The sequence below is a fragment of the Saccostrea echinata genome, unplaced genomic scaffold, assembly GCF_033153115.1.
Source record: "Saccostrea echinata isolate AGI-Se365-2 ecotype Australia unplaced genomic scaffold, CSIRO_AGI_Sech_v1 ptg000057l, whole genome shotgun sequence".
In the NCBI taxonomy this organism is placed as follows: Eukaryota; Metazoa; Mollusca; class Bivalvia; order Ostreida; family Ostreidae; genus Saccostrea; species Saccostrea echinata.
In genome coordinates this window covers 448,961-463,981 of record NW_026889806.1, presented here as the reverse complement: position 1 = coordinate 463,981, position 15,021 = coordinate 448,961, and the positions used below count along the sequence as shown (strand labels likewise).

The window sequence follows — 15,021 nt, the reverse complement described above, 5'->3', positions numbered from 1 at the left end:
ATGTCCATTTGTTGACTCGAAATGTAAAACAACTCAAATTCTGCACCTGGCCTTGCTCTAAGAATCTTAAATGTCAGCATACCTACATATTTACACTTTCTCGTGAATCACCTGGCTATATTTTATAGCAGGAAAAAAGTGAAAAAGTGACCAGGTGATTAAAGCACACTTTCAAAAATTAAATATTTTATTGATCATAACAATATTAGCCAACATACAATTTGCTACAAATAATTTATATTTTGCAATAAAACAATTCCTTTTAAATCCACCACAGAATTTTCACAGTATAAAAACATTTCAAATTGTACATGAAATATAAAGTTTCATCATAAACATATTGATGATATATATATATATATATATATATATATATATATATATATATATATATATATATATATATATATATATATATATATATATATATGGAATACAGGAATTTTTTTAAAAGTAAGCATTTTTTGGGAAATACAAATGATCAAGACAACCCACCAGTTTAATGGTTAGACAGGTAATATTAGTTAGTTTACAAATTTGAGAGGATGTTACAAATGAATAACAAAAATCAACGAAGGCACATACCTTACATTAAAAATTTCAATGTTCATTACTTAATCTAAATAATCCTTTTACAAATAAAGTATACATTATTTTCGACTTTGTCCCTTTCAAATTACATGAATAATACATATTTGTTACAGCAAATGTTATTATTTGATTTTAGTAATGGACGATATTTTGCTTATCACATTTTTTATTTGTGTCACACTTTGTCATTTCAATTAAAAAAGGTATGTTCCACTTGTAATCAGTGTGGGGAATAACAATTGCAGTTAAATAAATATTCCAGACTGCTAGTTGAGGTCGTACGTATCTCAAAATGTCGATAGATGCATGTTTGATTGATTGTCTCTAAAACTCGGTGATCTGGAAAAATAAAAGTAAATTCCACCAAATTTTCCAAGTAAAGGTATTAGAGTAACATTGCTAGTCTTTACAAGTTATTTAAATTTTTAAATGTATAAATCCTAATTTCATGAATAACATTCTGCATATATACATTATCATTATCAAAAGGAGGCAATGGGCCAAAGCATTCACCATCTCGCCATTATTCTTATTCCTGTAGAAAATTTTGACCCCACATTGTAGCCCCACCCTGTGGCCATGATTTAAACAAACAAACTTGAACCTGCACTACCTGAGGATTCTTGCGTGTTAATATGAATAATCTTGTTTAAAAAAAATAAAGATACTTTTTCCTATATACTGTACCTCCGTCAAAATTCGTGGGCTTAATTTTTCGTTGGTTTAGGAAAATCCAGTTTCGAGGATACGTAAATTCATGAATACTGGTCACACTAATGAATTTTTGAAGCAATTACCCTACCCGTGGGATCATGAATAAATTTAAATCTACACATTTTAAGGAAGCTTTCAAATATGTTTTGCCTTCTTTGGCCCAGACGATTTTTAAATGACATCCGTACATGTATTTTCGCTTGTATTTTTTTTTTCAATTAACGTCTCTTGAAAGAGAATGTGCCTTTTCATTTGAACAAACTGAAATCCTTCAGTTCATAATGCATTGTAGGGAGCTTTGCTAAAATTGGTCCATGGGTCTGGAGAAGTCGAAAATTATATTACTTCGTAATTGCAGAATTATTGCAGAATCGGTAAAAGCTCACTACTCTAACTTAACACATTTTCTAAAAAAGAGAAGAAACAAGATGCGTTTGTGAAACACTATGCCCCGATGGTAACACAATTCTGGTGTGGGGCGTAGACTACAGTGCAATAGTTATGGCCAATGTTAAAGTTTTTCAAATGTGGGTCAAAGGTCACAGTTGAGGTCACATGATCAAAAATTTCTGTACCAATGGAAAGGTCTTGTCATAATGAACACTCATGTCAAATATTAAAGCCTTACCCTTGACAGCGCAATAGTTATGGGCTAGGTTAAAGTTGACAACAGACAGACAGACAGACAAACAGACGAGCAGACAGACAAACAGACAGACAGGACAAAAACAAAACACGCCAGTGATCTTTCGATCCGGGGCATAAAAAAAGAAAGAAAATTAAGTTGCAAGCTTTCTGTTAATTTTTTTTAATCATATTTCGAATTCTTACTTCTATTATTAAAAATAATTACGTTGAATAATTCTACATGTAGCGGCAAAAAGCTTGAAATAGTTGTTTTATATACTCGTGTACAAGATAGTCACCACCATGCTGGGGTTTTATTGGATTTTAGCTTGTTTACTGTGTTCTTAATTTCTTCACATGTGATAGCTTGATTAAGGATACTACTAGTTTCATTACTTAAGTCTACGTTAATATCTATGTCATTATCTGGAGCAACGAATTAATTTGTTTTCTTCATAATCTCAAACATAAAATTAATATAGAATTAAAATTTTCAGTTCGATAACAGGAGCTCCATTATTAGTCATGCATCCCATCATTTGTGTAAATAAAGATATTTCCAAATTGAAAATCCCAGTGCAGAAAGGTTGGACCACAACAAGGGTAAAAGTTTTACATATGAATATATAGGGAGAAATATAGGAACAATCTTAAACCATTCTTAAGAGCAGCAGAGAAATAATAAATCAAAGTAAAGTAATCTGACGAAATTCCAATGAAGCATCATATCCAGTAAGTCTTAATCATTGCTTCATGGCTAAAAATGGACATAAATACTACAAAACATGTAGGTATATCGTGTTGTAAATTTTGAATTTACTTGGTGAGGGTAAAAGCAAACTTGCTTCAGGAGTACTGTACAACAGTATGAGAAGTGGTGTAAATCAATTGTGGATACTTAAAAACTCCAATGAAGGTTTGGAAAATTTGAAATTACCAAATTTTAACAAAATCAGTAACATCAAAACGTACGACTTTTCAACACTTTATACAACCATTTCCCATGATGAATTAAAGTCCAGGCTTTTTGACATCACAGACAGCTGTTTTTTCAATAAAAATGGAACTCGAAAACAACTTACCTTGTCATAGGTCATTATACACAAAAGTACCCTGAATTTGACATTAAAAAGATGCTTGTTTCTGATAGACAATGTCTATGTAGTTTTTGGAGATCAGGTCTTTCAACAGTCTGTTGACAAAATCTGTTGGAATTCCCATGAATACCAATTGCACCCCCTATTAAGCGGACCTATTTTTGTATTCACATGAAGAAGAATTTATTGAAAACTTCTACATGAGAAGAAGAAAACACTTGCTGTGGCCCTGGACTCGACATTTAGATATATCGACGACGTATTATCAATTAACAATGGTTACTTCCACTCATATGTGGACAAGATATATCCCAGTGAACTTGAAATAAAAGATACAACAGAGTCTGACGCATCTGTTTCATATTTGGATATTTTGCTAGAAAAAGACTTTAATGGTAACTTACGACAAAGCTTTATGACAAACACGATGGTTTCAATTTTTCAATTGTCATCTTCCCTTACTTATGTAGCAATATACCCTTATTGCCTGCGTATGGAGTTTTTGTCTCCTAGTTGATTCGATACGCAAGAGCATGCTCTACGTCTGAACAACTTCTAAAACGAGGTAAGCTATTGACAAACAAGTTGATGAAACAAAGATATAAACAGTCTCGTTTGAAGTCATCATTTCACAAGTTTTATGTTCGATACAGTGACCTTGTCAGCAAATACATCCTATGAAATGCTGACTGACGTTTTACATACTGATTGTTAGGCCATCAATTACCCCCTGAATTGTTCTACGGACTTTTCCGTTTTCCCCGATAATGACAAGGAGTACACGGCGGGTGTGACCGGTCGGCAGGGGAAACTCACTCCATGGCACCTGATCCTACCTTTAATGTTTTTGGAGGCTTGTGTTTACTCTGCTCCCGATTTGTATTGTCTAAATGGACTCTGAGCTTGAATACTGTTCGTTATCTCCATATTTCACTCAAGAAGAAAAAAAAATCAGCAGGATATATATAATACATATCCTCATATAATGTAATTTTAGATTGATTCTTGGACTGGAGTGTGGCATGATAATTGTGTCAGAGTCTTATTGAGGTATTTTCATCCATAGAACAACAGAAAGAGAAAATTATTGTTTGTACGCATTTTTATATGTAATGAAGGTTAAGTCTACATGTTAAAATTGGACTCCAGATGGACTAGATTATAATTCACAAACTCGAGGTACTATGAGCACTGAGCTCACAAAATGATATCACCCGCTCCCATATGAGTATACTGGTAAAGTCCATAGTTTGCTATGAAAACCCCAAAATATCTGTCCAATCAGAACAGAAATTATTACGTGCACATTGCACAATGGCACTATGTAACAAAGATTCTCTGAAAGTTTCATTAAATTTTATTCAGTGGTATAGTATATGTTACGGATAAGAGATGGGGACCCCGAAGTGTTATGGACGTAAGGAAGGACGAACATCCCATCACTTTATACTCCCGTTTTTCAAGCAAGGGGGGTATAATAAAGGTAGAATAAAATTTCCGTAGAAGACACTTAACCTTCACAACAGCAAGATGTAATACATATATTTGTTATAAAGAAACTGTGACAATATTGAAGTTCATGGAATGCAGGTTAGTATTGTTGCTTATAGACATCTTGTATTTATTAATACTCACTTCGTCTGACTTTCGATACTGCGAAACCTGTGGTCTTTTTATCTGTAAAAATATCAAAGAATTTCAAATAGTTCAAAGAAAATCCAATATTTCAAATCTTTAATGGAAGGTGACATTTCCTTTAAACAATTCAGTCAATAATAGTGGTCACAGATGGAGTAAGAACTTGAATATGCTAGTTTTGGGTACAAGTCAAAATTTCAAAATTATTTTATTTTGTCTTTTGTCTTGCTCACATAAGATACCTGAGGTTAAGTATAGACTGAGATAATCATTATTTTTATATTAGCGTGCCAACAATTATATTCCATATTTATTCTAAACACAATATAATTTTGTTTAATGAGCCAAATTACTGTCTATACTCATTGCTTTGAAGTATTGAACACTTTTGAACTTTTCATCATGCTGTACAAACATCATTAAGATAATGGTATAATTAATTTCTCTATTTTCAGATAAGGGACGTTGACCGGTAAATGCAGAGAGGGCCATTTGATTAAGTAAAAGCATTATGAACACCAAATGTAAGAGTCAGTATTATATTATAGGGATTTTTTTTAAAGTATTGAATAAAACTTCTTCTAGTCGTTCACTTGTGATTAATTTCTCGGCGACAGACTACTCGTTTTTGTATATAAGATAGATTCTTTGATGGTCATATAGCAATTGTATGGATGCGTAAGATGATTATATATATATATATATATATATATATATATATATATATATATATATATATATATATATATATATATATAATTATACCACTTGAAGGTTTGATGCTTGGACAATGACACTATGTGATTCCAAATACTCAATTCAGATAATGATACCTGTAGATTATGATAAGATTCTCGGCTTTAGAATCTATCATTAGATGTTTTCAGACACGCAGGTGTTACCTGTATTTTATAATTAGATTCTCGTAACTTGGAATCTATATTAGCATACGTGTTAGCACTGTCCTCGGGTCTCCAACTTCCGCCTGCTGATGTTTCGCGAACTTCCATATAAGCCCCATTATCTTTTCCCTAAACATATTGGAATAATGCTATTTTAATAACACACCAAATAAACAGACACATATAAATACACACTTACACACATGTGAAAAGTATTAGAATATGTTTTCATAAAATATTTGAATTTTACTACGAATGTACTTTTAATTATAATTTTATTTCGATCTTAAAATTCCAAAGAAGAGACACAATTTTCATTCTGTAGGTTTATCGATTGAGTAATAAGGCATAATAAATTCATTATTTTACCTTGAAAGATTCTCTCGTCCTTCCATTTTTATATTGATTTAGGCTGGTTATCCCGGATGGACTGTATATCAATTCAGACTCATCAAAGCTTCTAAGAAAAACAAATTCTCTTTATAGATTAAAAAAAAAAGTCGATTGAGTCATCGATTAACTCATAGAAGCTTTTTAAACGGAAACTTTCCTATTAAAAATTAAATGAAATTTATTATTGATCTCAGATGAGTATTTGTATCTAAAATATAAATGGTAACTGAGTTTTAATATTCATCCCAACCCAACCAAAATGTCGATGAATAATAAGGAAAATATAGGTTAATTGTTCCATTTTTATACGTACACATCAGCAGAATTAGAAGAGTTTCTACAGCAGAGTGATATAATGACGAAAAGGAGGATGAGAATTAGTACTCCAGCACCGGAAACACAGATTATTACAGCTAATTGCCACGTGATGACTCTTTCAGTACATTGAGTGCCTTCATACCAATAGTACTCTTCTTTTTTACATCTGAAAATGTTTCATGAATACTGTGGTTTCATCAATTTTCGTTGGCATCAATTTTCGTGTATTTTGTAAAACAGAAGTTTTCGAGGATAAGTAATTTCGTGGACAAAAACAATGCCTATACAAATGAGTAACATATTTCCTAAGTTGATGAACATATAATTTCGTCGATCTGCTTAACAACGAAATCCTCGAAAATTGGTGCTCAACGAATATTGATGAAACCACAGTACTATTAAAATTCGTAAAAAAAAATAATGATAATAAAATGCGATAAGGAAAAATCATTTTTGTTAAGATAATAAGTGCTTACTAATGATAAATTTTTCTTCAAAAAATGGTTGAACAACGCTCCTCAAGTAGTTCTTTTTAAGTAAAACCCCCACTTCTTAAAATCATTATTCACCACCAGAAATGTATTCATATGACTAATTGTGCAATAAAGATTCATATATGCATGGGAGGGTCATATATTTTTTTTTACACAGTTCCTAAATCTACCTCAGGTACAAACAATTCATAGGCAACAGATGGTTCGTATCAATTGAAAACAATGGAAGTAAATCAATTAAAATCAATCGCATCGCACCTGCATTTAGAGATATAGGACGTCTGTCCAGATCGAATCTCAGTTTCCACATAACATTCTCCATTTTCTCCGCAGTCAATAGGTTGACGGTAACAGTAATACATAATTGCGCATCTCTGCGTGTTGTTAAAATTCTCACTGACGCACACATATCCTGGTCGACCAATCAGTGCACTTTTGCAGGTGTCTGCGTCACATATAGACTGTGACGTTAAAGCATCTGCAATAAATTAGTTTTATTATAAAATGCAAGTTTCTTGGTCAAAAAAAAAAAAAAAAAAAAAAAAAAAAAAAAAAAAAAAAATACTAAACAGCATTGTAACTTGCATTTCTCTGATTGATGTAATGGTATTGGAGAAACAAATATAGATAGTTAGATTAAAGGACTGCAGACCGTATTCACGATCCTAATATAATTTAATCCTTCATAATGAAAGGTATTAATAATATCTATCTAAATATATGAGATATTCTTACTACTTAAATTATTTCTTGAATCATTTAAATACGCCCCATCAATGCCAGGTACATTCGATAAGGCGGTATACAATTCGTTGGATACATCTGACCCATTTCCCACTCCGATCTTGGCGTCAATACCGAACACACTATTTACTGACACATACAATCCTGTTGTTGACCTAAAGAATTAATATACAGTGAAAATACAGTGATAGAAAGTAAAATTCATATTTGGATGGAATTTCTTTTTGGCATTTCTTTAGTAAAATGGAACTTTTATTGAAATAATTCATGACACCATGTTGTTTTGTTCTAGGCTAGATTATTCATCCAAACATAAACTCACAGATTCCTAATTCAATAAATCTGACTAATTTGACTCAGAAATTTCAATCACTGTCAAAAAGATGTAGGAAAAAAAAGTACGCCTCAATTCTACCTAATTATGTTTTTTGCCAATTAAGTATTAAAGAACTACAGTATCTCTAGATATCTAAAGAACACCAACATATCTTACTGTCATATTGAAAATTTTGAATTTACCGGGTAGCAGTTACTGCCACCCTGAAAATTCAATATTTACAATGAAATATATAGAGATAACAAACAGTATTCAAGTTCAAAAGTCCATTTAGACAATACAAATCAGGAACAGAGCAAACACGGACCTCTAAAACATAAGAGGTGGGATCAGGTGTCATGTAGGAGTGAGCATCTCCTGCCGACCAGGCACACCCGCCGTGCGCTCCTTGTCATGATCGGGAAATAACAGAAGAAACTGTAGATCATTCATTGTGTAAATAATGGCCTAACAATTAGTATGACAAAATGTGTTTGCGAAACACTGATGCCTCCATTGGTAACTTAGAGCAAAGGTTAAACTTTCTGAATTGCAAATCAAATATGTTGGTACCCAAAGTAAGGTCTTGTCTCGAGAAATAAAGAAATGTGAATGAAAGCCCTAGCACCAACCATTGAATAGATATGGAAATGGTTAAAGTTTTTCAAAAGTAAGTCAAACATCAAGGTCAAGGTATCGGATTGCAATTGCTCCCAAACGAAGGCCTTGTCACAAGGAATAGACATGTTAAATAAGAAACCCTAGCACAAACTGTTCAAAAGTTATGACCAAGGTTAAAGTTTTCTAAAGTATGTCAAACTCCTCAGTCAAGGCCAAAGAGTCAAAGTTGTTGGTATCAAAAAGAAGGTCTTATCACAAGAATTACATATGTTAAGTATGAAAGCCCTAGCACCAATTTAAAGTTAGGTAAAATTTTGCAAAACTCAAGGTCAAGGCAAGATGGTACTTTAAGAAAGGTCTTGTCACAAGGAATACACATGTGAAATATGAAAGCCATTGCTCCAGCCAATCAAAAGTTATGGGAAATGTTAAAGTTTTTGAGGAAAACAGACAAACAGACAGACGGACGGACAGGGCAAAAACAACATATACCCCCGAATCTTCGATACAGGGGCATTAAAGCAGCAGTCAGCATTTGACTTAATAGTAGATTGTATTTGCTAACAAGGTCATTGTATCGACCATATAGAACTTGAGAAATGATGACTTTAAACTAGACTGTTGATATCCTTGTTTAATCAACTTGTTTGTCAATAACTTACATCGTTTTAGAAATTGTTCATACGTAAAGCATGCTGTTGCGTATCGAATCAACTGATAGATACATACCCAGGATGCAGGTGATAAGGGTATATTGCTACATAAGTAAGGAAATTTAATGAATGGAAAGTTAAAGTTATCAAATTTATCAGAAAGCTTTGTCTTTGTTATTAGGCTACCATTAACGTCTTTTTCTAGTTAAATATCCAGATATGAAACGGATGTGTCAGAATCTGTGGTATCTTTTAATTCAAGCTCATCGGGATATATTGTGTCGACATATGAATGGAAGTAACTAATAAGTGTTAATACGTTGACGATATATCTAAATGTCGAGTTCAATGCAACAGCAAAACTGTTCAACACTGTCATCAATATTTTTGGATTCGTTCTTGTTCTCAAAAACACTCTTAAAATGTTAAAAAAAATAATGATCTGCTGTTATATCATTACCTATTTTTTTCTTATTCTTAGATAACCTGAAAAATTATCTTGTGTTTTCTTCTTCTTATATATAAGATTTTGATAAAATTCTGCTTCATTAGAATACAAAATAGATCTGCTAATAATAGGGCGCAATGGTACCCATGGGAATTCCAATAGATGTTGGAAGACCTGGTCTCCAGAAACCACATAGATATTGCTATTCAGAAACTTAAGCATTTTGTAATATCAACTTCAGAGTACTTGTGTGTACAATCAAAATGTTTTTTTTTTGTTTTTACAAAATATAACACCAATAAGCTTCAGTCGACATTTTCTTTATTAATAATATTTCTGGGTTTTAAATCTCCTTTTACATGGCACCACATTTACTGTCTCTTTAAAACACTTCAATATGAATATGGTTTATATTTTTCATCGGAAAATATGTAAATGTTACATTATGAAATCTTCAAAACATCGACACTGAGGGATAGTTTTAATGAGGGGGAAAATCATAAAAAACAATAATTGTTAAATTTGCTAAAGAATAAATCTCTCTATAAATTTCTGTAAATTTTGTTGTAGGATTGAGTAATGGTTTGCGGGGACCTTTTCCCCAGCAAATTTAGAAGAAGTAAAACCTATGTGTAGTTCCGAGAAATAAGGACTTAATGAAGGAAATAGGAAATAAGGGCTGACAACCCCGTTTTTAAACATGATACTATTATTATGGTTTAGTTAACGCAATTCTCCTTTTCGTCATAGATTTAAAGAGGTTGAGAAGAGCCAAGATGAGTTTTAGAAAATAATCAAAAGAATTACAAACTCTTGTGAAATCATATCGGATTGTCACGGTGACACTAATCATTTCCCGGTGACCGAAGAGTAATAAATAGTTTCTGGACACGTTAGACAAGGGAATCAATAGAGGATTATAACGTAAATAGATTAGTCAGAAATCTTACCTTCTCCTCCGCCCAGAAGCACAGCTGCAAATGTATTGATCAGTAACACTTTGAAATATTTAGAGATGAATTAATTTACAACATGTTTTATTGCTTGCAAATATTTTTTTCAAATTTCAATAATGTATTACGTCAATAAGCTAAGTTACAATCATGTTTCCTTCTGGAAAAAGTGTTCAAGCGGACAATTTTGTGTGCGTTTAATGTGTATACTGTATTAACAATCTTTTTAATGGATTTATGATAAGCTTATCAAAACTGATACCTTTTTATGCTTTTCACCCTGATGTACTCGCATCCATTTACAGTACTGGCTACAACTGTAAGCTGAAATAGAATTTTTCATATAAATAAGAAATTTGGTATAATAAAGACATTTTTTTAATAATATTGTAGATAAATAAAATCACGGGACATTAAAAGTTAGTGGTTTTTGTTGCATTGTGTATTATTAGTTACATAGTTTTGTAGTGACAGGGTACGGGATGATACCTGGTTAGAACCCCGTACCCTGTCACTACAAAACTATGTAACGAATTTACCCCACCGATGAAATATTTATGTATTGTCTGTGGCTTGTAAAATTGTTTTTCTCCGCTATATGTTTCATCACTCATACAATGCCTATTATGACGTCAAGTTGTTTTACGTAATGTTGTTTTGCGAGTGTTTCATAACGTACTGACAGTACTGTTTCGAAGACTTTCAGTAAAGTGAGAAAAAGGTTATATCTCGTTACTTACGTTGATTAACTTTTTACTTATCAACAGATACCCGCGAACCTCGTGCATTTGAGTTGCTCGAAGTGTTACAAAAGAACGATAACTCCGCATCATCCATGTATTGATTTTCAAGCGACTAGGTATAATTAATACACCCCCTTCACGTGACAGACTTCAACCAATCGTAAGCCAGGATTTCATCGAAAAATCATCAGAGGTGGGGTAAATCGTTCTTACTCCCCTTAAACACCTGAATCCACCTCTGGAATTTCAGGGGATCCGTTTTTTATGCCCTGCTCACAGATTTGTATTGTTTTTGATTTTCTTTTTTTAAATCGATCATTGTTTGTTATCTTCACCTTAAAAAAGCATCGATATCTCTATGAGAAATGTTCCTTTACAAATACGTAGGAGATATTTTCGACAGAGCTCTCAAATTCCCATGATTTTTTACCGTAAGTGACCTAATTCCTACTATAATTGAACAGAATATCTGGAAGTTTTGAATAAATCCACAAGAGGCGAATTTTTAATTTCTATTTTATTTGTCTTAAATCTATTTTTATTACTATTTTTTTTTAGCTGATTAGGCATTGGTATTAGCATATTCATGTATCAACAAATAGTGTTCGATGAAAACGATACGACGAAAAGCGATGGTTTTTACATATTTTAAAAAAACTCTAATAATTTACGTTAAATCATAAGGTTTTATGAAACCTTCCAGGGGATATTGTAAGAAACAAGGACTGTCAAAATGGACAAATACCCTCGCAGGGTTTTTCAGAGAAGTTCCAAGTCACTAATACTAGTATTTGATGGATCTAAGAGGTGTTCATAATTTGTTTTAACATTTAGATTGAAAATTTACCGGTAATTGCTCATAATATTTTTTTTAATTAATGAAACTAAGGTGCAGCCTAATAAAACATCAATACTAATTAGTATTACTAATATTGTTTTTATTACATTGAAAAAAAAAAACAAACCAAACAAACAATCTTTCAAGTATTTCTCTTTTGGAAAGTATGAATGTATTATTTATACATTTTTTCTACAGTGACTATAGGTCAAGATCATGACACATCCTCAGGTCATAGGCAATCTTTGTAAAAAATGGGAACTCCCAACATCCGAACATTATTATCCATAAGAAAGATACGGACTGGACACGAATTAAGAACTTTTTATGTCATTGACCTTGAACTTGCCCAAATGACCTTGGTTCAAGGTCAAGACACACCCGCAAGTCATGAACAATCTTTGTGAGAAGTAGTAGATTCTAATGTTATTCCGTAAGAAAGATACTGACAGGACAGGTTTGAACAGACAGACAGACAAACAAAGTGATTCCTATATCCCCCCAAACTTCGTTTGCGGGAGATATAAATATCTTGATCTGAATGACAGAAACACGGAAATCGTGAAATGCCTAGAATTCAAGGTATCACACCGGTAATTGACCAATCAAAATGAACTTAGTTCCATACATAATAAAGAAATATTTTTTTTATTGTGAGAAATTTTATATTTTCCCTTATTCTATTTTTACATTTTTGGTATCTGTGCTTAGGATATTTTATGTACTTTGTGAAGTATTAAAGGTGTTTGACAGGAACTATTTCTTTCGGGGCATAGGAGGCCACTTCCTAGGGTGCACACAGGATGTTTATAAACACATTGAATACACGTGGTTTTGAGGGTATTCCTGTTTGTGGATGGAAAACATCAGAAAATGCCGTGTACGTACCCTATTTTTTGGTGTCAGCTGATGTGACTGGTAACGTTTAACACTTCCTGCTAAATATTTTATCATGAATTCGAATACCTGATTTTTGATGATTTTTTATTCTATATAGAATTATATAGTGAAAACAATTACCGGTGTGATACCTAGAACCCCATTTTTTTTTACTTGTAGCTTTCACTGTTTACCTATCAACAACGAAAATATCATCAAACTATTCATTAATCGTCAAATATTTTCTTAAACTTAAATTTAAGGTCAGAAGGCTTACCTCTTTCTCAATTGATGTTTTATTGTATGAACAATCCTCAAACTGTAATCTAAATGTAAAATCCAGCACAGCATTTTCTAGGGAAAAAAAGTGTGAGAAAGTAGTTCCTGTACTAGTATTGAAAGAACAATCATTGTGGCATAAAAAAATCTTAAAACAGAGATAGAACCACAACCAATGTAGAAAAGTTGAATATGCAATATGACACAACATATAATGTACGTTATCAATTTTCAATTATTGCTTGAAAACCTGAAGCACAGACAATTCATACCGAGACAATCGAAAAAGAGACTCACCAATGCTAGGATAGATAGCCTCAATATGATTTTTCTTTGTTGTTGTTACCATTGGCTGATTGGTTGATTTAATCGTGGATGTCATCTCAGTTGTACTGTCGACACTACCGGTTGAGGCCGTGTTTTGTTCTGTTATGTCTGTGGTAAGTAGTTCCTCAGTTGTTGTGTTGGGTTGTTCAGATGTTGTGTTTGGTGAACTTGTTATTGCTGTGGTATTAGACTCTAGAGCTGTTGTGGTTGTGTCATTAGGTAGTAAAGTTGGTACAGTTGAGCTGGTCGTGTCATTAGATAGTGATGTTGTTTCAGTTGAGCTAGTAGTGTTGTAAGAGTCATTAGTTGTTAATTCGGTAGATACGTCATTATTACTTGTAGAAATTCCACTTGAATTAGGTGAATATGTTGTTGGATCAGTGGAGGAAGTTGTATTTTCTGTTGTTCTGGTGGTACTTATTTCAGTTGTTTCTTGTGTCTGTGCTGTATCCGTGCTTGTAATCACTGTTGTTGTTTCCCGTGTCCCTTCTGTATCATCACCATTACTAAGAGTTGTTGTTATTGTTGTCATTTGCTCGCTTGTTGGTTGTGTCGCGTTATCTGTAGGTCCGCTCGTCGATGCGATAGTTTCTTTCTCAGTCGATGCCAATGTAGAGACTGTTGAAGACATTGTTGACACAGTTGCGGTTTCAATTGTTGTGGTGTAGGGTGATACACTTTCCGTTGTTTGAGGTTCTGCTGGTGTTGTAGATGATCCAACTCTTATGACAACAATTAATACTGCTACTGAAAAATATTTAGATAACTTTAACCATATGAAACTTTATGCTTACACAAGTTTTTATGACATTAACTTTAATTATCAACTAAGCTTTTCCTAGACATTTCAATACTCACATAAGTACTTTAAAGTAGAAGGTCCTCCTGTGGAGTACATTCTGAAAAATATACCACATCAGTATCAAAGAAAAAGACAAAATATAGTTTAACCGAATTTGAGAGATGGAATATTCAGGAAGGATAGGTAAATGTACTACAAACCGAAAGCTTAAGGAATTACAAAGTAAAATTTTATAGTTTTCAACTGATATCATATATTACTCAAAATTTAAAAAAATTCATATAAAAATGCACAATGCATGTAAGTTCTTGAGAAATGTGATAAAGACTTTGAAATCTGCACCCGGAATATAATCAATACATTTGTTTTCTTTAAAGCGGATGAGACCTAAGCGTACATGCACCCGCATTTCTCTCTTACACAATACAACAGATTTTTTGCAGTACCATTGATTATGTGCTTATAGTCAGATATGAAGGTCATAAAGAATTACAAAAATCACACAGTATATTTTATAATGTCAATTTTAAAATTCATTCCTATTCATTATGACTAGCTACACAATGTATTGTATCCAACGTTTAAATGATTTCATCACTAGAAGGTTACTTCGGTTTACATTTAAACTTTTATACAATTTTTGA

The 15,021-nt window shown here is 32.6% G+C and overlaps 1 protein-coding gene across 1 annotated transcript; it reads right to left on the bottom strand.

Annotated features, from left to right (window-relative positions):
• Positions 1-441: 441 nt before the first annotated feature.
• LOC133174120 (interphotoreceptor matrix proteoglycan 2-like) lies at positions 442-14,316 on the bottom strand. The gene is made up of 11 exons (XM_061309160.1): positions 13,546-14,316; positions 13,247-13,323; positions 10,772-10,833; positions 10,507-10,530; positions 7,510-7,673; positions 7,033-7,252; positions 6,276-6,446; positions 5,939-6,029; positions 5,570-5,698; positions 4,665-4,706; positions 442-930 (listed from the first exon to the last, which is right to left on the bottom strand). Exons 1-11 carry the CDS (start codon positions 14,204-14,206, stop codon positions 916-918), a joined length of 1,656 nt encoding a protein of 551 aa, XP_061165144.1. The 5' UTR covers positions 14,207-14,316; the 3' UTR covers positions 442-915.
• Between the last annotated feature and the right edge of the window lie 705 nt (positions 14,317-15,021).

Coding starts and splice junctions, on each gene's coding strand:
- LOC133174120 (XM_061309160.1), bottom strand. CDS start 14,206: ATGTCTTCAACAGTCTCTACATTGGCATCGACTGAGAAAGAAACTATC. Junction 10,531..10,771: donor AGGGTGAAAAGCATAAAAAG/GTATCAGTTTTG, acceptor ATACATTTGCAG/CTGTGCTTCTGGGCGGAGGA. Junction 6,030..6,275: donor TCTTCTAATTCTGCTGATGT/GTACGTATAAAA, acceptor TGTTTTTCTTAG/AAGCTTTGATGAGTCTGAAT.